Source organism: Nyctereutes procyonoides, unplaced genomic scaffold, assembly GCF_905146905.1.
Source record: "Nyctereutes procyonoides isolate TBG_1078 unplaced genomic scaffold, NYPRO_anot_genome, whole genome shotgun sequence".
Classification (NCBI taxonomy): Eukaryota; Metazoa; Chordata; class Mammalia; order Carnivora; family Canidae; genus Nyctereutes; species Nyctereutes procyonoides.
The window spans coordinates 3748953-3770462 of record NW_026575028.1 but is presented as its reverse complement, the minus strand read 5'-3'; the positions used below and the strand labels follow the sequence as shown (position 1 = coordinate 3770462).

The following is a 21510-nucleotide window of genomic DNA, read 5'->3' as shown; positions in this document are numbered from 1 at the left end:
CTCCTGTGTCATCTCAGGAAGGCCTTCCCTGAGGACTCTATTGAAAATTAAACCTCCCATCCCTAAAATTCCCAATCTGTCCTCCCTGCTTTATGTCTCTCCCTAGCACTTTTTCTGACATAATACATATTACACATTTATTTTATTTATGGTCTATGTATCACCACTAGAACAAAAACCTCATGAGGGTAAGGATCTTTGTTTGCATGCCTTATCATTACCCCAGCGCTTAGAACAGAGTCTGGCACAGGGTAGGAGCTCAATAAGTATCTGCTGAATGAATGCCAATCGAGCATTCTTTCCAGTATTCATTCTCTCTCTCTCTCTCTCTCTCTTTCTCTCTCTCTCTCTCTCTCTCTCTCTCCCCTTAAAGCTTCAGCTCACCCAGAAAAGCTTGTTTTCATCTTGACAGGACAGGATGTCTTATACTACGAAGCATGTTAGGCTCTGAGTAAAACCAGACTCACTAGGAGAAATGTCAAAAAATTCCAAGAAACAAAAGACACCAGTACAGAATTTTATCTTGGAATTGTCTCAGAGATCCCTCAGTCAACCCCAGTGCCCTGAAGCAAAAGCCCTAGGCCACAAAAAATTTGCAACATTTTTACAAAAGGAAGTTCCCTGAGATCTGGATCAAATCACCATCAGACAGGCTGGTTGTTGAGGGTGATTTCAGTGTACAAAAAATGAAGGAGGGAGGGAGGAGAGAAGGGAGAAGGGAAGAAAAAAAACACGTAATTAAAAAAATATTAGAAGAAAACCAATTTTAAAACCAGACTCATCCAACAAAATATTTTTTTGAGCATTCATGATGTAGCCAGCCCTGTGCTAGGGGACAAAGGACACTCAGATAAAGATGCCTTTGCTGACCTGTGGGAAAACCAGACCAACAGCCAGAGAGTAAGGTAACAGCCAAGGCAGAGTGGGAATTCATTCAGCACAGGCATGCCCAGATACATTTAAGAAGAACCTAAGGAATCCTGGGCTGTCAGGGGAAGAACCTCCAAGATTTGACTTTTCACTTGCAGACATGTGGAAGGAAGGGGACAGAGATCAGAAACAAAACGCCCAGAAAGGGATTGAGACTCGGAAGGCCAGAGGGGCCTTGCTAAATATTGCAAAATGTGCCTCCTTGTCAAATAAAGGACTCAAACTTCAGTTGAGAACTGGCTACCTCACCTGAACAACAAAGAAATGAATCATGGCACAGGTGGGGCCTCACTGACAAGCACTGAGGAATATTCGGGCAATGAGCATAAGAGGTTGTCCTGGATCCACATGGGACAGCTCTCTGCCTGTGCTGTCCATAGGGTAGCCTCCATCCACGTGTGGCTACTTACATTTAAATGACTTAAAATTAAACAAAAATTGAAAAATTCAGTTCTTCACACATCCTGGGAACATTTCAGGCACTCAATAGCTACATGTACCTAACAGCTACCATGTTGGAGAGTCCAGAGAACATTCTCCTCACCACAGAAAGTCCTCTTGGATGGAACTATCCTAGGGACTTTCAATTTTTGTTACTTTCAATCAAACCGACCCAGTAATAGTCCTATGGCCATGAGTGGCTCCTGCCGTCTTCTAAGAGAGCCACATGCAGTATTATTAGCACAGGAGAAATCAAGTGTTCTTATAAATTATAATGAAGACTCACAAAACAGTTTATTCCCTGGTTAAATTCAAATGGACTATGAGGTAGAAAGATCTAAAACTGGGGCACCTGGGTGGTTCAGTGGCTGAGCGTCTGCCTTCAGCTCAGGTTGTGATCCTGGGGTCCTGGGATCTAGTCCCACATCGGGCTCCACACAGAGACCCTGCTTCTGTGTGGACCTCTGCCTGTGTCTCTGTCTCTCTGTGTCTCTCATGAATAAATAAATAAATTCCTTTAAAAAAAAAGATCTAAAACAGTATCAGAAAGACGTGAGAAACAAAGATAATGGACAAGTGATACATACATACACCAAAGTAATCATACTTCAAATTGAAATAAATAAATGGCTAAACTACATTAAAAATCAGTTCTATTTGCATAATACATGAATTCATAATGTATGAATTGAATACATTAATTTTTTTTAAATTTGAGTACAGTTGACAGTTTCTTTTCTTTTTTTTAAATTTTTATTTATTTATGATAGTCACAGAGAGAGAGATAGAGAGAGAGAGAGAGGGGCAGAGACACAGGCTGAGGGAGAAGCAGGCTCCATGCACCGGGAGCCCGATGTGGGATTTGATCCCGGGTCTCCAGGATCGTGCCCTAGGCCAAAGGCAGGCGCCAAACCGCTGCACCACCCAGGGATCCCTGACAGTTTCTTTTTCTAAGTCTGTAGCATTTTGCCTGTGATGCTGGTGAATTCTCACACTGATCTTTGACACAAGATTTCAGTGACCTACTTGGTGGGTTTCTAGTACGTCCCAAGTTAAGTTTGGGATGGGGTGTCCAGGATGTAATGATAATCCCAGCCCTGGTCAATGTGGCAGAGTAGCAGGAGGAAATGGGGTCTCCAGGGATGACCTTACCTGTGTTCCACTCATGGTGGCAGCTTCCCCAGGGAAGGTCAATGGTGAAGCTGCTAAAGAGGTAGAAGAGGGCCCAGGCCAGGACAATGATGTAGTAGATGTTGAGGAGGATGACAATCATCTGGGAGGCGTAGCCAATGCCTGGAGGGGAAAACTGCAGAATTGGGCTAGGGATGGTGGACAAACTTCTCACATGCCACCCATCCCAGTTTAAGAGGGGGTTTGTACTCACTCCACTGTCAAAGCCCTAAAACAGTTCTCCTATCATCCTCCCTGACAGGTAAGGAGAGGCTTTTCTCCCTGCCTTCCATTTCTCTACCCTGGCTTACTGTGCACTTTTACCTTTATCAGTTCTGAAAATTCACTGATTTAAAGTTATTTTTTAAATGTGTAAGACTAACTCAAAGACTCCATTAGTTAATGCTTCCTAGAATTAAGCTGATGTATTTCTGCAATATAAAAATACATGTTAAGAACAGGAACAGGAGTGACTAGCTAGCTCAGTCTGTAGAGCAAGTGACTCAATCTCAGGGCTGTGAGTTCAAGCCTCACACTGAGTGTAGAGCCTACTCGGGAAAGAAAAGAGCAGGAACAGACAACTCACATAGGAGAAAATACGACTAGCTCCTCCTTAATAACTGCAGGTGTGCAAAAGGAAACCACGGTGAGGTACCATTCTGCACTGGCAGGCATAGTGAAATTTTTTACAAATGATACAACTCAGTGGTTTCCAAATTTGTCCACGTATTAGAATTACCTGGGAATATTTTTAAAATTTCAAAACACAGACCAGACCCAAAACCAATTAAATCACAATCTCTGGGTGTGGGACACAGGCCTCAGGATGTTTTGAAGGTCCCCAGGTGACTCCAATGTGCAGACAAGTTTGGGAACCGCAGGGGATCCCTGGGTGGCTCAGCAGTTTGGCGCCTGCCTTTGGCCTGCGGTGTGATCCTGGATTCCCGGGATCCAGTCCCATATCAGGCTCCCTGCATGGGGCCTGCTTCTCCCTCTGCCTGTGTCTCTGCCTCTCTCTGTGTGTCTCTCATAAATAAATAAATAAATAAATAAATAAATAAATAAATAAATAAATAAATAAAATCTTTTTTAAAAAAAAGGTTTGGGAACTGCAAATACCTCAGAGCTGTGAAAGATATGGAAGAAAGATGCTTACTCAAATATAAGGACATGGCAAGTCAGTATAGCACTTACATTGGACAATTTAATAAGGCAGATCAAGAGACATCACCATGATTGTCCATTTCATCCAGTGATCCTAATCCTGGAAAGTTATCCCAAAGAAATAATTCCCAAAAAAGAGAGTCAAAGTTATCTCAACAAATACACATGAGAGCAGAATATAACAATTTTATAAGTAATTGAAAAGAAGCAAAAAGCCCCAAACAGAGAACTGTGAAGTAAATTATGATATATATACTCAATTGAAATTTATGCAATCATTAAATTATTGTTGCATAGAAAATGGAAAATAACACTAACTGGAAAGTGGAGACATAAACTGTGTATATCCCAGATCACTAGAAATGTAAGCTATATACAGAGATAAATAAAGAATGAAATGAATCCCCAAAACTGGAAACAACACAAATGTTCTTCAGTATGTGATGGTTCAATGAACTGTGGTATATCTATACCATGGAATACTAGTCAGCAATAAAGAAGATGAACTCTTTATACAAAAACCTGGATGGATCTCAAGGGGATCATGCTAACTAAAAAAGCTAATCTCAAAAGGTTATAGACTGTACAATTCCATTTATATAACATCCTCGAAATGACAAAATTATAGAGATAGAGGACAAATTAATGGTTGGGAAGGGCTAGGGATGAGGAAAAAAGGAACAAGTGTAACTACAAAGGAGTAGTATAACAGAGGTCTTTGTTTTTTTTTTAAATATAAAAATAAAACTTTATTCTGTCCCATCAAAAACTACCAGCTGCTAATGGGGAGGGAAAAAAGATTTGAAGGCCCACATCAAATTCCCTTTGGTTCTCCTGCCTGGATAATACTGCGTCAAAAAGGGGGAACTGAGCTTTGAAGGTCTTGTCTTAGGCATAGGAACAGAAAGCATTAGATGTCATTATGGTTCTAAATCCTCAAAAGGGGATCCATGGGCAAGAAAGCTGGTGGCGGGGGGAAGGGGGGGCGGTGATGAGTAGAATGAGTGCCATCAAGCAGGTCACCTATGAAGAGCTGTCTTCTGGAGAGCATGCACACGATCCTGGAGCTGTGTTGCCTCCTGATGCCTCTCCAGGACCTGCAGCCCTAACAGAGGTCTTTGTGATAATGGGACAGTCTATATACTGATTGTGGTTATGGTTACATAAGTCTACACATGTAATAAAATCACATAGAATTATACACATACACATATACACAAATGAGTGCATGGAAAACTAGGGAAATCTGAATAACGTTGGTAGATAGTAACAATATCAATTTCCTGGTTCTGATATTTTGTTATAGTTAAGTAAAATGTTACCATCGAGGAAAACTGGGTGAAGGGTACATGTGACCTCTCTGTATGATTTTTGCAACTTTCTGTTAATATAACGTAACGAAAATCCTATATAGAGAGAAATATTGAAATGAAACATCCTAAAGTTTAAATCGCTATTATGTCAAGACAGTAGAATTATTAATTATATTTTTCATCATTTAAAATTCTCTTTTTGGGGCACCTGGGTGGCTCAGTGGTTAAGCATTTGCCTTTGGCTCAGGTCATGGTCCTGGGGTCCTGGGATCAAGTCCTACATCGGGCTCCCTGTGGGGAGCCTGGTTCTCACTCTGCCTATGTCTCTGCCTCTCTCTGTGTGTCTCTCATGCATAAGTGAATAAAATATTTAAAATAAAATAAAATTCTCTTTTAATTTTTTTATTTTTTAAAGATTTTATTTATTTATTCATGAGAGACACAGAGAGAGGCAGAGACACAGGTAGAGGAAGAAGCAGGCTCCATGAAGGGAGTCCGATGTGGGACTCGATCCTAGGACCACAGGATCACACCCTGAACCAAAGGCAGATGCTCAACCACTGAGCCACCCAGGCATCCCTAAAATTCTCTTTGTAGGGATCCCTGGGTGGCGCAGTGGTTTAGCGCCTGCCTTTGGCCCAGGGCGCGATCCTGGAGACCCGAGATCGAATCCGACGTCGGGCTCCCGGTGCATGGAGCCTGCTTCTCCATCTGCCTGTGTCTCTGCCTCTCTCTCTCTTTCTCTGTCTCTCTGTGACTATCGTAAATAAATAAAAATTTTTAAAAAATAAATAAATAAAATTCTCTTTGTAAAGGTTTCATAATCAGTTAATTCTTCTGAAAAATACGAAACCATTGTTATACATTTGTACAATATAAAATAGCTAAAATAGCATTGCACTCTACTTACTTAATCTAAAGCCTTTTTCCCATCCTCATCCCTGTGTTCTCCATTCTCTGATAGATTGGGTGATCAGCTCAGCATTGGTCCCACAAGTAGAGGGTTTAACATAAAGACACAGAGTCTTATGTCAATCAGCACTGCTACAAAACCACCCAGTCACCCCAAATAAGGTTTGTAACCATGTATGCAGATATCTGGAATCAGGCACCTGGCTACTCACCCTCAAAGATGGGGCAAATCTTCCTCCAGGCTGTGACGCCTCCCTGGCTAGTGTACTGGCCCAGTGCTGTCTCCAAGAGGAAGACAGGAATGCCACAGGTAAAGAGGAAGATGAGGTAGGGGATGAAAAAGGCACCTGTGGGTGGGAAAAATGCTTTCCTTTAGCTGGCATGAGCCTCCTCATGGTCCACATTTATCTTCTCCCATTACCACCCTGTACTGTCCATCAGAATCCCCAGGTGTGTGGGACATGCAAAACTGTGAGGGACATCTCTACAGATATCTGGAACCATAGCAGAGACCAAGAGTGGCCACCAACCCTTTTTTTTTTCACTCTGAAAGTTTCAATCTATACCTACCAGGATTTGCTCCCCATCAAACCTCGATTATTAGCTCAATTACACATAACTGTAGCAACGGCAGTTCCTTGAATAATGGACATCCAAGAGCATTAACATAGCCCACAGATTCTAATTCTTTTCAGGGAATGACTATTTTTAATGCTAGATAGAGACTTCTAGCAGACTGAAACCAGATTTCTCTTTGGTAGTAATCCTTTCTGCTCAGCTTTCTGCTGAGACAAATGTACTGATGCTGGATATGCTGGCATTTTCTCCACTGTGGACTTCTCTGTTGCCAAGGTAGACAGGGGGAGTCCACAGAGAAGAGAGAATTGCACAGAGAGGGAGATCCAAATATCTGCAGGGAGTCCCCTTCTAGCTTTCAACTGAATGCTGGTCAGCACATATATGAGGAAACTTCCCAAAGTAAGGGAAAGAACCATTCAAAAAGATTGGGAGCAATGGTGCTCACACATGGCTGGGAAGAGTGCTGGCTCCCACCAGTGGTTGAGCATCTGCTTTGGCTCAGGTCATGGTCCCGAGGTCCTGGGATCAAGTCCTATATTGGGCTCCCTGCGGGGAGCCTGGTTGTCTCTGCCTTTCTCTGTGTGTCTCTCATGAATAAATGAATAAAATATTTAAAATAAAATAAAATTCTCTTTTTTTATCCAGTCAGACTGGATAGTCCCAGAATTCACAGGGCATTGGGAAGACAAGGCATTTCCTCAGAAGTGGGGAATAATTAGCCCTAGATTGAGCACAACTCTGGTTCTAAGAAATCTTAGAAGTAAAACCCAAAAGTATCAAATAACTGCACTGGTCCCAAACAAATCTCAAGAGTATTTATAGACATATAAAAATACTCAGCAACCAATAAAGCAAAAATCACTAGGCCTGGTGTCCCATCAAAAATTACCAGGAAAGGGGCGCCTGGGTGGCTCAGTTGGCTGAGCTTCCAACTCTTGGTTTTGGCTCAGGTCATGATTGCAGGGTCATGGGATTGATCACTATATTGGATTCCATACTCAGCACAGAGTCTGCTTCTCTCTCTCTCTCTCTCTCTCTCTCTCATAAATACATACATACATACATACAATCTTTTAAAAAAATTACCAGGATAACAAAGAAGCAGAAAAACATTACTCATAATGAGTAGATAAATCAATCAATTGAAAAAAATCAATCAACTGAAATCAACCCTAGCTTACACTAATGTTAGAAAAAGTAGATATGGACACTAAAATGATTATTATAGGGGATCCCTGGGTGGCTCAGCAGTTTAGCGCCTGCCTTTGGCCCAGGGCATGATCCTGGAGTCCCAGGATCGAGTCCCATGTCGGGCTCCCGGCTTGGAGCCTGCTTCTCCCTCCTCCTGTGTCTCTACCTCTCTCTCTCTCTATCATAAATAAATAAATAAATAAATAAATAAATAAATAAATAAATAAATAAATAAATAACTCTTAAAAAAATAAAATGATTATTATAACTGTGTCCTACATATTCAAAATGTTACAGATGTGAAAGTTATTGAAAACACCCAAGTCAAATCTCTAGAGATGAAAACCACAGAGGCACCTGGCTGGCTCAGCCAATAGAGCATGTGACTCTCAATCTCAGGGTTATGAGTTGAAGCCTAATGTTGGGCATGTAGTCTACTTAAAAAAAAAAAAATAGAGATAAAAACCACAATGTCTGAGATGAAAAAATACATTGGATGGGATTTATGGCAGATTAACAGCAAAAGAAAAGATTAGTGAACTTTGAACCACAGAGCAGAAACTATCCAAAATAAAATAAAGAAAAGAAGTTTAAAAAAAAATGTCAGTGAGCTATGGGACAATTTCAAATAGTTTAATATACTAATAAGTGGAGTTCCTAAAAGAGACAAAAGACTAGGGTGGGGGAGGGGGAGGGGTGCAGGCTCAGGAAAAAAAAATTGAAGAAATAATGGATGAAATTTTTCCAAATTTGATGAAACTATAAATCTTCATATCCAAGAAGCTCTATGAGCCCCAATATAAGAAACATAAAAAACACTAGACCAAGGTTCATCATAATCAAATTATTTAAATCAGTGATTAAGAGTTTTTAAGAGGAAATCTTAAAAGCAACTAGAGGGAAAAAAAGACATATATGTACAGAGAAACAAAGATCAGATGACATCAAATTTCTCATTGGAACCAATGCAAATGAGAAGACAGCAATAAGAGAGCACATTAGTTAGTACTGAAGGAAAAAAGAAACTGTTAGCTAGAATATTGGGATTCTGTTCAAAAATAAAAATGAAGTATGCTTCCTAAAACAAGCAAAACCTGAAAAAATCCATCACCAGAAGATCTGCACTATAATAAATCTTAATGAAAGACCTTCAGGCACAGGGAAATAATGATGCCAGAGAGAAGTATGGATCTACACAAAGGAATAAAGAATGTTAGAAATGGTAACTACATACCTAGGTAAACATATAGGATTTTTCTTATCACCCAAATCTCTTTGAAAAATAATCAACTAGGGATCCCTGGGTGGCGCAGCGGTTTGGCGCCTGCCTTTGGCCCAGGGTGCGATCCTGGAGACCTGGGATCGAATCCCACGTCGGGCTCCCGGTGCATGGAGCCTGCTTCTCCCTCTGCCTGTGTCTCTGCCTCTCTCTCTCTCTGTATGACTATCGTAAATAAAAATAAATAAATAAAAAAATAATAATCATCTAGTTACACAGTATAAAGGTGGAGTTTATAGCATGTGAATAAAGTAAAATGGGTAACAACAAGGGCACAAAAGTCAAGAGGAGAGAGATGGAAATGTATTATTGTAAGGTTCTTATAGGTAAAGTGGCATAATATCACATGAAAATGAACTGTGATAAATTAAAGATGTATGCTACAAAAACTAAAACAATCATTCAACTAACGTAACAAAGACTTGTGGCTAGTAACCCATCAAAAGAAGAAAGTCAACAATGAAATAATAAAAAATATGCAATTTGTTAAAAAGAAAGGGAAGGATTGGAAAAGGAGAACAAAGAACTGATAGGATAAGTAGAACACAAATAGTAAGATAATTGATTTAAACTTTACTGTATAATTAATTGGATAATTGCTTTATTTTATTTATTTTTTCAAAGGTCCAAAGTTTTAATGTTTTGAATACATTCTCCAGCAGCCCCCCAACTTCCCTCCCCCCCATAATTGCTTTAAATGTAAATAGTCTAAATATCCCAAATAAAAGGCAGAGATTGTCAGATTGGCTTCAAAATAAAAACTAGAAAGACTCAGCTCTGTGTTGCTTAAAAGAAATGCACTTTAAATATCAAGACACAAAAAGAAGGTAATCCTGCCTTTAGAGATAACATGGACAGATCTTGAGGACATTATGCTTTCAGAGAGAAAGAATAAAAAACAGTATGTTCAAGCACTGCAGCATTCCCCACCTGCTGGCCTGGATGGCAGGAAACCCTGGGTTCTCCTCCAGCTTTGGCCTCTAACTTCTTGGGGATCCTAAGCAAGTGTCCTTTCTCTTTCATGTTTCTCATTAGCAAAGTGAGGAGTAGAGTAGGAGTCCAGAAGGGACCTGACAGCCCAGCTTTACTGCCTGCCATCCAGGGTCCCTTTCCTAAGGTCCCAAACCCAGACCAGTAACCGCAGCTCAGAGCACCAGAGGCCTCATTGACTTAGTACTCTAGCAAATCCTGTACGTTGTAACTTATATGTGGGTTTTCAAAAAGCCAAATTTGGAGGGCACCTGGCTGGCTCAATCAGAAGAGCACGTGATTCAGAATACACAAACTTGCAGCTATAAAATGAATATGTTCTGGCAATCTAATGTTCACAGCATGGTGACGATAGTGAGTAAAACCATATTATATACTTGAAAATTGTTAAGAGAATAGATCTTAAGTGTTATCAGGAAGAAAAGATAATTATGTGAAGGAACAGAAGCATCAAATAACCTTACTGTGGTAATCACTTCACAGTAGATATGTGTATCAAGTCATCACGTTGCACACCTTAAACTTACCTATGTTATGTCAATATCTCAATAAAACTGGAAAGACATATTTTTAAAAAAACAGGTTTGTGGTTACTCTCTGACAGGGTAGAAAAGGTAAGAGGTGGGAGAAAGGGACAGGAAGAAATTTGAGGGAATAATGAATATGTTCATTATCTTGATTGAAGTTTCATGGGTGTGTATGTGTCAAAACTTACCAAATTGTACACTTTAAGTATGCACATGTCATTGTATGTCAGTCATATCTCAGTATAACTGCTTAAAATGAAAGTTAACAGGGAATAGCTTTTCTGGAGTTCTTCACCTTCCAAATCTCTGGCTCATAGTCTACACACCCGTAAGTCAGGGACTGAGGAAAGCATCTGATTACCACAAGGACAAAGCAATAAAGATCATAAGCACCTCAGCCTAATAAGACCATAAATTAATCCAAGACTTGTTGAGCAGGAAGGGAAGATTAGGGAAGAGAGAACTCAGCCGATATGAACAGTTACTGCTTGGAATTGGAAACATGGTAGACAGAGAGAACCGAGAGAGATGGAAAGACAGAATTTTCAGCCCAGCTCAAGCCCCTCCTCCCCATCTTTATGCTACCAGCTCTTTCCCAATCCACCAAGCCAATGTTTAACCACGGTGGGTTCCATGGTCAGCTCTGCTCCCCTCACCCTCTGCATCTTTGAGCACGTGGGTAGCTGGCCAAAAGGGGCAAGGTCCACACTCAACAAGTAGAGCCACTGGCCCTACAGGAGGGAGGGGTCAGGGGAGCAATGGCCCCCAGAGGGACCCAGGTGTAAATGGGGGAGTCCTCTGGGGCACTGCCTCTTTCCCCACCCAAGCCCCAGTCACCATGGAGCTAGTTCTAGAGCCGAAGATGGAGTTCAGTTACCTGCTCCCCTATTCCCACAGGTTAGTCTCCTTGCCCAAATTCTAAAATGTCCTGGCATATTTCTCCATAAGATGGGAGAGGCCACATCTCAACCTAGAAAGGAATCATTCTGCAGGCCACCCTTCTCAAAAGGAGCACATTCTGTGGTGTCATCTGTAATGTTCCAGCTAATCTAAAACATAAACTGGTGAGACGCCACAGGAGTAACACAGCAGAGAGCATACACGTACCATTAGGTGCTGGAGTCAACAATTAATCTAACCACTACTGGGAGTTGAGTAATTAAGTAACAATGGTAAAAAGTCATCACATACTACTAGAATAACTATCATTCTTTTAAAAAAAAAAAAGATTTTATTTATTTATTTATTCATGACACACAGAGAGACAGACACAGGCAGAGGGAGAAGCAGGCTCCATGCAGGGAGCCCGACGTGGGACTCGATCCCGGGACCCCAGGGTCACACCCTGGGCCAAAGGCAGCGATAAACCGCTGAGCCACCCGGGCTGCCCTCATTCTTTTTTTTTTAAGATTTTTTATTTATTTATTCATGAGAGACACAGAGAGAGAGAGAGAGGCAGAGACACAGGCAGAGGGAGAAGCAGGCTCCATGCAGGGAGCCTGACGTGGGACTCAATCCCAGGTCTCCAGGATCACACCCTGGGCCAAAGGTGGTGGCGCTAAACCACTGAGCCACCTACTGTCATTCTTATATAGAGAAAAAAGTGCTCTTTATTTCTCTTTGTTCTTTATACTAACAATCAACATCAAGGTGATCGGTTCTCCCTGAGGCCAGGTACCGTTTAATCCTCTCTGCACTGGTGTCCTGCTGGTCTCTCTCCCTATGGTCTTCAGCTGCCCTGCTCCCACAGCCTGCTCCTTTAAGATCCCTATTCCTAGAGATTTGGCTGCGGGACATTCTATTGTAGCCTCGTAGCCTCATGAGGGGTCTCCAGGCATTCTAGGTATTGAGGAACTCAGTTGGCCAGCAGCCAGGGTCCCGGGAGCTGTTGAGACCCCAGCTGAAGGCCCATGTTCTGATGCATTCAGGATCTAGGTGTGTGGGGACTGAAGATCAGTACGGGGAGGGGTTAGAGGAGGACAAGGAAAAAGGAAGCACCTGTCCTCACACAAGGTGTTCTATGACTAGCAAAAACCAATGATTCTTAGCACAGGTGACCTCTGCCCCTGGTTTTCAACAACTTGGACTTAGAAATGAAGTAAGGGGAAAAAATTAAAAAAAAGAAAAAAAGAAAAAAAGAAATGAAATGAAGTAAGGGGGCACCCGGCTGGCTCAGTTGGAGCAGCATGTGACTCTTGATCTCAGGGTCATGAGTTCAAGCCCCACGTCAGGTGTAGAGGTTACTTAAAAATAAGATCTTAAAAACAAATACATAAATAAAATCTAAAAAAAAAAAAAAACCAGAAATGAAGTATAGAGGGGATGACAGATGATATGTTCTGATCTGGGCTGAGATTGGTGGGCAAGTAATTTAAATTCCCTCCTGGCAGATTTGAATCCTATTACCAAAGCCCTTTCCTACCACCTTCCCCCAACATCAGGCCTTTGGGGTTATCAAGAGACTTTTCAAAGCTAGAGCTTTAGGGGTCAAGCCCCTGGGGGAAGGTCATGTTTGCTATGCTTGCTTTTCCCTCCAGGGAGCTGAGGGTGGAAAGCTTGAGAAAGAGTTCACAGGTGCAGAGTCTTCGGCAGGAGCCCCATCCCCACCACCACCGGATGCACTGTCACTACCATGCAGCACTCATACTGGCTTCTTCCTAGCCCAGAGGGAGAACACAGAGCAGATGCGTACTTCACCTACTTCCGAGTTTTGCCCAAATAACCCATATTTCCTATTTCTGAGTCTTTTCCTCCCCATCATCTTGAACCGGCTGCAAGCAGTCTTTGCCCTGGCATCCCGCTGCAACTGCTCCTGCAAGGTCACCAAAGTCCTCCACACCACCCACACCAACACCCCACTCTGCCCTGTATCTTTCTACCCTACCTGCAGCATGTGATGCCATTGTCTGTCCGGCCTCCCTGACATCATCTCTTTCCTTGCCTCCCAAAACACTTCGCTGTCCTGGTTGTCACCCTTCTGTACTGGTTTCTTCCTCTATGTCTCCTGCTGGTCCCTCCTCTTCCCCCCACTCCTATGCTCTCTTCTCACCATGAAAATGCTAATCACTCTCAAATTTGTATCTCCTGTCCACATCTCTCTCATGGACTCTGGACTCACATGTTTTACTGCCTAGTCGACATCTCCACTTGGATACCTAATAGATATCTCAGGTCAGTGCTCCCCAAACTCAACTCCTTCTTTTCTTCCTAAAACCTGCTCCTCTCATGACCTTCCACATTGTAGTAAAGGGCAAGTCTTTCCTTCACAGCGATCAGGCTACAACCCTCAGACCACTAAGACCAGGCAGTAGCAGTGGAGGTGACAAGAAGTGTCAGATGCTGCAAACATCATGGGAGGTTTTTGGTCCCCACGTTATGGAACTCAGTCCATTGGCAGCCAGGGTGCAGTGACCCTAGCTGAAGACTGATGTTCGGAAGCACTCAGAATCTGAGTATTTAGGTAGATCCAACAGTTTGGTGGGGCACAGAGTGTGAGGGTGGGAAGGAATCAAGGATGACTAAAATTTTCAGCCTTGTCACTGGTCTGCTTCTGCCCTGACTCCTGTACAATCAGTTCTCAACAGCAGCCAAAAAGATTATTTTAAAAGGTAAGATCATGCTGCTCCTGCTCAAAACCCTGCCCTGTCTCCCCATGTCACTAGAGCAAAAGCCAAAGTCTCACAATAACTGACAAGGACCTACATGATGTGCCACCCTCGTCCTATTTACTTGTCTGACCTCAGCTTCTATTTACTCCCCTCCTTGCAACTCCCCAAACAAGCCAGTCAGCCTCTTGCTCTATGACTCCTAAATCTTTTGTGTCCTCTGCTTGGAGCACTTTTACCTTCAATATCCACACAGCCAACTCTCTCACTCCTGGCAAACCTCTGCTCAAATGTTATTGGTGTCCACACCCTACACACTCCCTCCTGGTCCCCTTTACCCAGCTCCACTTGGTCTTTTTCCATAGTACTCATTAACTTCTGATATACTGTATAATTTTCTTATGCAGTTTGTTTATTGTACTGTCTGTCTCCCTCCTCTAGAATGTAAGCCCCACAAGGACAGGGAATCGTTCTGTTTTGTTTCTAGATATATCCCTACAACTTAAAAGAATTCTGGGCAAATGGTATGTACCCAGTAGCTGTTGAATGACACAGGGCAGGGGCTTGGTGGGCTGTGTGCTAGGGCAACTGGCAGAGATTGGAGACTCCAGAAAGCTTTTTCAGGGGTTGGATTGGCCACTAAGGTCCTGGACAGCAGGGAGGGCACTCAACCAGGTGATGACTAAAGCAAGCATGGCTCACATTCATCTCCCTGAGAAGCCTGCTAGTTGCTTTTGATTTTATTTTTTATTTATTTATTTATTTATTTATTTATTTATTTATTTGCTTTTGATTTTAGATGGGCTTTCTTTTTTATTTTATTTTAATTTATGATAGTCACAGAGACAGAGAGGCAGAGACACAGGCAGAGGGAGAAGCAGGCTCCATGTATCGGGAGCCCGATGTGGGATTCGATCCCGGGTCTCCAGGATCGCGCCCTGGGCCAAAGGCAGGTGCCAAACCGCTGCGCCACCCAGGGATCCCCTAGATGGGCTTTCTTATATCCACTTTCTTAGCTTCTCTGGTTTTCAACCATAGTGTTTAATTGTTTACCTGCTTTTCTATCCTATTCTTGCATCAGCCCTTTCTCTGGTCTAGAACTCACTTCAAATTGGATCTAACAAATGTTAAAGCTGGAAGGAACCAAAGAAGACATCATTTGTATTTTAAGATTAGAAATAAAAGTATGTCTTGGGGACTTTTTCATCTCTGATTTCACCATTGAACAACTATTGATAATAATAAGGTGCCTGCTTTATCCTCTCGCCTTGCCCCAAGCACAGAAGTGGCTGTTAAGGCTAAGAGGTTGAAGAGAGGGCCCAGAAGCAGACCGATAGTGTCCATTACCTGAGCATGGTACACCCCAGAGTACCCAACATCCTTCTCCAGAACTTGCTCAAAACATTCCTCTGATCACCTGGGAGTCCAAGTCCCAGTTGGAGAACCATGGGTTTAAATAAGATCACTAAACCAGGAGGAAACAGGGTCAAATCAATGTAAGTGGTCTCCATTCTCCCTGCCTTCCTGCCCCCCATTGGTAGTAAAGTGTCCTGTCAGAAAGAGGCACTATTCCTTGACAGACAAGAAGGTGAGAAGAAGAAGCGTTGGGGGGCAGCCTCGGTGGCTCAGCGGTTTAGTGCCGCCTTCAGTCCAGGGTGGGATCCTGGAGACCTGAGATCAAGTCCCACGTTGGGCTCCCTGCATGGAGCCTGCTTCTCCCTCTGCCTGTGTCTCTGCCTCTCTCTATGTGTCTCTCATGAATAAATAAATAAAATCTTTAAAAAGAAGAAGAAGAAGAAGAAGAAGAAGAAGAAGAAGAAGAAGAAGAAGAAACAACGTTGGAGCCCATTCTCTGTAGGAGATTGCTTTTCTGGGAGGCAAGGAGAACTGGGTGAGGCCAGAAAGGTAAAATTGCTGGAAACACCAAAAACTGGGCATGTCTAGGTTCCTCTCATGACTACACATTTCCTCGGTTAGTCCCCCTTACCTTGGCAGAGGAGGCTTTCCATTAATTCACTCAGTGGCCCTGGGTGACTCATGGCCTTCAGAGCAAACCTGGGCACCAGCCTCTAGCTCCAAAGCTGTCATCCATCAAGGAAAAGAGGAGTCCTAAAGCCCTGCACTTGATCAAGGGAAGAGACTATGGGTGGCAGTGTTAGGGGTTAAACAGAAAGTTTGACTGGGTCCAGGACCCCTAAAAACATCTCCATTCTCAGAATCAGCATGCTGAAAGGCAGGCTTCATCCAGGGAGGAAGCAGCCACAGGCCGCCACACCCATCTCTTCCCTCACAAACCCATGGCAAGAGCCAGGGGCCTGATACTCTTCCTGGGTCTGCATTTCCACCCAAGACGGTGTCACACACTTCTGGGCCTGCACAAATTTACTACAGAGCCCTGAGGCAGAGCTCAGATCCATACAGACACTGCCTGACAAGCTCCCCTCAAAAGGGTGAGCCCACACCCCCCACCGCTCCTGATCACAGTTCCCTTTGCTTCCCCTTCCTCAGCCCACTGGTTTTGCGCCAAACCCACAAATCACTCCCTCCCACCTCTTCATGCCCCTCGGGCTAATACCCAGACCAACCTTTACCCAATTCCAGAGAGGCTTGGGGAAAGCTGCTCACCTCCTAATCTTCCTGCCATGTGAGGGGCTAAGCTGGTTACTAGGCTCCAGGTACAGAGTCCCAGTGTTGAGCATAGCCCCAGACTCCTCCTCTGCCTTGGACCAGCCTTGTCCCTCCAGCCAGTTCACTGAAGGGAAGCATGTGCAGTGTCTAATGCTAGGGTGGAAGTGGGAAGGCCTCCTTCCTTCCCTCATAGTGCACACGGGACAAAGTCCTGTGATTTCAGGCTGCTGGCCAGAAATCCTTGGGGAGAAAGGACATACCAGCCCATACCCAACCCTCTGGAAATATTCACATTAACTTCCAACTCCAAGGCCAGTCCTCCAATTGCCACAATCCTTAGAATAAGGCTCCAGGGCTTTAGAGCACCCCTGTCCCCGCCCCCACCCAGCCTTCCCACCTCCACCACCCAAACCCACTGGGAGACAGAGCTCCATGTGTTTAGAGGCTCCTACTCCCCTGAAAAAGGGTAGGTGTTACATTAGGGTATACTCAAATCCTTGCAGCCCACAAAATAGCTACTGCCCTTAGCATTTTCCCATGTGATCTACCTCTGCATTTCCCCTTCCTTCACCCTAACTGCAGCCTCACTTCCAAACCAGATCTGGGATCCCCAACACCCATAAGCTTTACCCATGGACAAGCAAACCCATCCTAACCCACTACTCAGCCAGAATGCCTCAGTATCTGAGAAATCCCTCCAAGCTCTCCCACAGAGGTCTGGGTTGCCCTGAAAGTGAGTTACTGGTGGGAAATTAACTCCATTACTGTGGGGGAGCAGAGTTACCCTGGGAGGCTGGAATGGGATGGGGGGATTGAGAAGCCAGTAAAGACCTAGGAAAGAGTTAGAGGTAATACCACATATACACACACGTTCAGTGGGAAATTTTTAAGGAAGAGCCACTAGTATCAAAGGTTATGACACTGGAGGGGTTGGGTAATGATTGGCTTACGGAACATCATGGTGCCTGGGGGAGAGCACAGAAAGACACAGATTAAGGAGTCTCATGACCACAGGACAGTTCAGTAGCAACGTCATCTTCCACATAGCTGCCATTTATTAAGCACTTTACATACATACCTCTAATCCTTATAACAACTTGAAAGGCAGGTACTACTATCTTAATTTACAGGAAGAGCAGTTGAGGCTCTAGGGGCTTAAAGAATTTGCCCAAGATTACACAGAGATTAAGTAGCAGAGCCAGAGTCCAAACTCTGATCCATCTGGTTCCAAACCTATGTTCATATTCTTATGATGCCATACCAGTCTAGAGAAACCCCTGGGAAAGTCAGGCAATCTGTCTAGATCTCAGCCTCCTGCAGTGTCCTGGCTGACTTGGACTGGTCTTTCTGACTCCAGCATTCTATGCACCCCCAGGACTCCCCAGAGGGGCAGTAAGCGCAGGAGATAGAGACATCCTCCTTCCAGGGATGGGTGGGGTGGCGCAGTGGCTCTCACCTCCCCCATTTTTGTAGCAGAGATAGGGAAACCTCCAGACGTTGCCCAGGCCAATGATCTCCCCAGCCACTGACAGCACAAACTCCATCTTGTTGTTCCAGTGTCCCCGCTCCAGAGTGCCCTCTCCCTTTGCCTTTTCCATGACTGGGTACGCGGCCTTTGTCTCTCCATTACTGGTGGTGCTCGAGACCCTGCTATCCATCCCACCTGGAAAACAAGCAGCGGGCTCGGTTACTGCTTGGAACCCTGGGAAAAAAGCCTTCCCCTTCCGTCACCAGCAAATTCCCCAAGGGAATAAGTGCGCTGGAAGAAAAAAGATTCCAACCCCCTTGCCTGCAGACCCGTGTCCTCCTTACTTAGCACCTCTTATTAGTAAAGGCTGAGTGAGAGCTGCCGAAAATGTATATTCCTTTCCTGTTTAGGAAGAAAGCATCGATACCAAGGTACAGACACTGCTTCCCCTAGGCAGGTCGTCTCGGGTTGGGGCTTGTGGCTGTGGAAGAATTCACATGGCTCCAGGTTGTCTAAGTTCTCCCTGCTGGCCAATGACTCGCTTTGCGTACATTAGTGTGTGCTTCAGTTTCAGTGTCCTGTATGCTGGGGACACTTGAAAGGATCCTTGAGGCCAACAATTTCCCTCATAGGAATTAACTCTAGGGAAATCACTGTGACTGATTTGGCATTGAGGATGTTCATTGTGTACAACAGCAAAAAATGAGGATGTATATAAATGTTCCAAAATGGTAGATAGGTGAGTAAATTATGGCACATGCATAGAGTGGACTATTCCACAATCATCAAAAATTGTGTTGCAGAAGAATGTGTAATGAAATGAAAGTGTTCACAATATGTGAAGTGAGAAGTTATAAAATAGTATATATGATATGATTATGCTTGGGAAATATTTTGCAAAGTGTACACATTGAAAGATTAGGATATCCACCAAAATGTTTCTCTCTCCGTGGTTGCATTATAGAAATATTTTCCTTATTTCTATTTTCTACATTTTCATCAAAGAACATGATATATTTTGCAATATTAAAATAGAAGCAACTTTAAAAAAAAAAATCCTTCCAAAGGAATGAGAGAGGCTGAATGGGGCCCTGGAATTCTGAATAAGATAGGCTTATCTTTCCACTATCCTTTCATGTCTCTCTAAAGTCAACATAAGAGAAAGATCTTTTTCTTTTCTGGTGATGACACATGTAGGAATCTATTATGGTAGAGAAGGCAAGATGAAATGAATAAAGAGCCATAGTTCCAAATGCTTCACTGCCCTATTCTAGACTCTTATTGGGATTGAAGAGAAGATTGGGTATTGTTCACACTTAGTGAGCAACTACTATTAAGTGCTTTACATATATTTGTTTCATTTATTCCACACAACCACCCTGAAAGGTAAGCAGTATTAATTCTGCTTTGTAAATAAGGAAGCTTCAGCTCAGAGAGGCTAAGTGACATGTCTACTGCCATACAACAAGTCAAAGGCATAGACAGGACTTGAACCCACTCTGTCCCTGCTCTTTCAATTAAATCTCTCCATTACATTGGCTACCCAGGTTTATCAGCATGTCTCAATAAGCATCTTCTGATGATTCTCTCCTGATTTTATACAGGAGAAGAAGACAGATGGACTTTTTCATATGCCTCAAGAAAAATTCATGCTAACAAACTTTCTCACTGCAAGCCCCATCTGGCCAGACTCTCCTATGGCTCTGCCTCTCCCAAGGGGCTACCTTAGGGATTTAAAAAGTCACAGAGAAAGTCAAGGAACTGTAGGAACCTTTGCTTATTTGGTACATTGGGGAATAGGCTCCAAAGATTGTGAGCTGAAAAGGAGAAAACCCAACCAGCTGGTCCCAAGAAGGTTCTTCAGCCCTTTCAAGAAGCTTGTCTACGTCTTATGCTGGTTCAGAGCTTCCCTTTACCATCTGATGGGTGTCTTCCTATGGTGGAAGGCCATTTTCCTCCACTCCTTCATCCTCAGGGTACTGCTTCTCAGAAACTGCAGTTAAAAGGTCATGAGCCATGCAGTCAGACAAACCGGGCACAGATCTTAGTTCTGTGCTGTACCACTCGCTGTCTGACTCCAGGGAAGTGAATTAACTACTCTGAGCCTCAGTTCACTCGTCTGTAAAAGTGAGGACTAAGTGAGGCAATGTATATATAATAAAGCACTTAGTAGAACAACAGGCACTCAATTTTTTATTTTCTTTCAGTCTTGCCAAGAGTTGTTCATTGTCTCTTCTCACAGAGAAGCAAGCCTTCCTTTCTTTCCTCTCAATCTGGGGTTTTCTTCCTCTAAATCACATGGTCCCTCAAGCCAACAGCCACTGAAGCTTCAGAAACCCCAAGAATATAGCATCTAGTCTTTGCATATGCACACATAAGTGGCAGAAAAATATTTTCTAGGAGGGTCAAAAAATCCTTTCGTTGTAAGTCCTATGATCTTGCCAACCTGTAGTCTGAGACCTAGAAACAGAAGAGAGAGAGAGAGAAGAAAATGTTACAAACCTTAGTGCAGTTGCTGCCAGAGGTCCAGTCAGGGGGAGAAGAATTATCTAAGGGGGAAGGGGAAGGTGCTGGCTATTTAAAGTGTGGTTCCAACTCCTCTGCCGCACTTGTAATTCTAAACTTGGCCCAGCCCACATTCCGCCTCCTGCCACCCCACCCCACTGTTCCCTCCCCTGAGCACCAGACAACTCACACGCGAGTGATTTCACAGCCTGGAGAGTGTGAGCACACCCTGGCAGGTCAGGCCAGTTGCTTGTGAGGCTGGGCAGCAAGCTGTCTTCCCCAGGGTTCACGAGCTCTTCCCTCTGGCAGCCTCAGGGTCTCCCTAGAAGGATCCCATCTTTCACCCTTTTTCCAGTTCCAGGGCTCCTATACTCCCATCAGGAATAGGTGCTCCTTTAGTTGGGTGCCATTTAGATTGAACACACATTTCTCTTATCCTTTTGCAGTTTACGATTTAGTGTGGACTGTGATTAAGAATAAAGATACGTGGGGGCACCTGAAACTAATGTCATGTTGTGAGTCAACTATACCTCAATAAAAAGATACATTAATGGAATGAAAGAATATCAATCATTTTTGCAGGTTGTATGTATTATCTTTTTTTTATTTTTTACTTTTTGTTTCACTGGCAAGATTATTATGCACAGAATTCAATAAAAGAAAACATGTCAGGAAAAAAAGAGTAAAGATACATAAATTACAGAAATCTGAGAAGTCAGAAAAACTTCCTAGGGCGCACACATACACACACAAAATTTTTTTTTCAGATTTTATTCATTTATTTGAGAGAGAGAGAGAGAGAGAGCAC

At 43.4% G+C, this 21510-nt stretch overlaps 1 protein-coding gene across 12 annotated transcripts in view; it reads right to left on the bottom strand.

Moving 5' to 3' along the window:
• The window catches only part of SLC6A13 (solute carrier family 6 member 13), a 37416-nt gene extending 16625 nt beyond the window's left edge, over window positions 1-20791 (bottom strand). For 2 of the 12 annotated variants that reach the window (XR_008663179.1, XM_055315592.1), the window contains exons 1-4: window positions 20700-20791; window positions 18186-18392; window positions 6143-6277; window positions 2524-2664 (exon numbers count right to left, since the gene is read on the bottom strand). Coding sequence is in view for 11 of the 12 variants with exons in the window: in XM_055315592.1 (XP_055171567.1) it covers window positions 2524-2664; window positions 6143-6277; window positions 18186-18387 (478 nt within the window). In the remaining variant the exon portion in view is untranslated. Of the gene's footprint in view, window positions 1-2523; window positions 2678-3735; window positions 3752-6142; window positions 6278-16088; window positions 16224-16726; window positions 16871-18185; window positions 18393-20699 lie in introns of those variants that run through there. The other 10 variants (XM_055315595.1, XM_055315596.1, XM_055315594.1 and 7 more) reach the window with 10 other exon arrangements.
• Window positions 20792-21510: the final 719 nt, after the last annotated feature.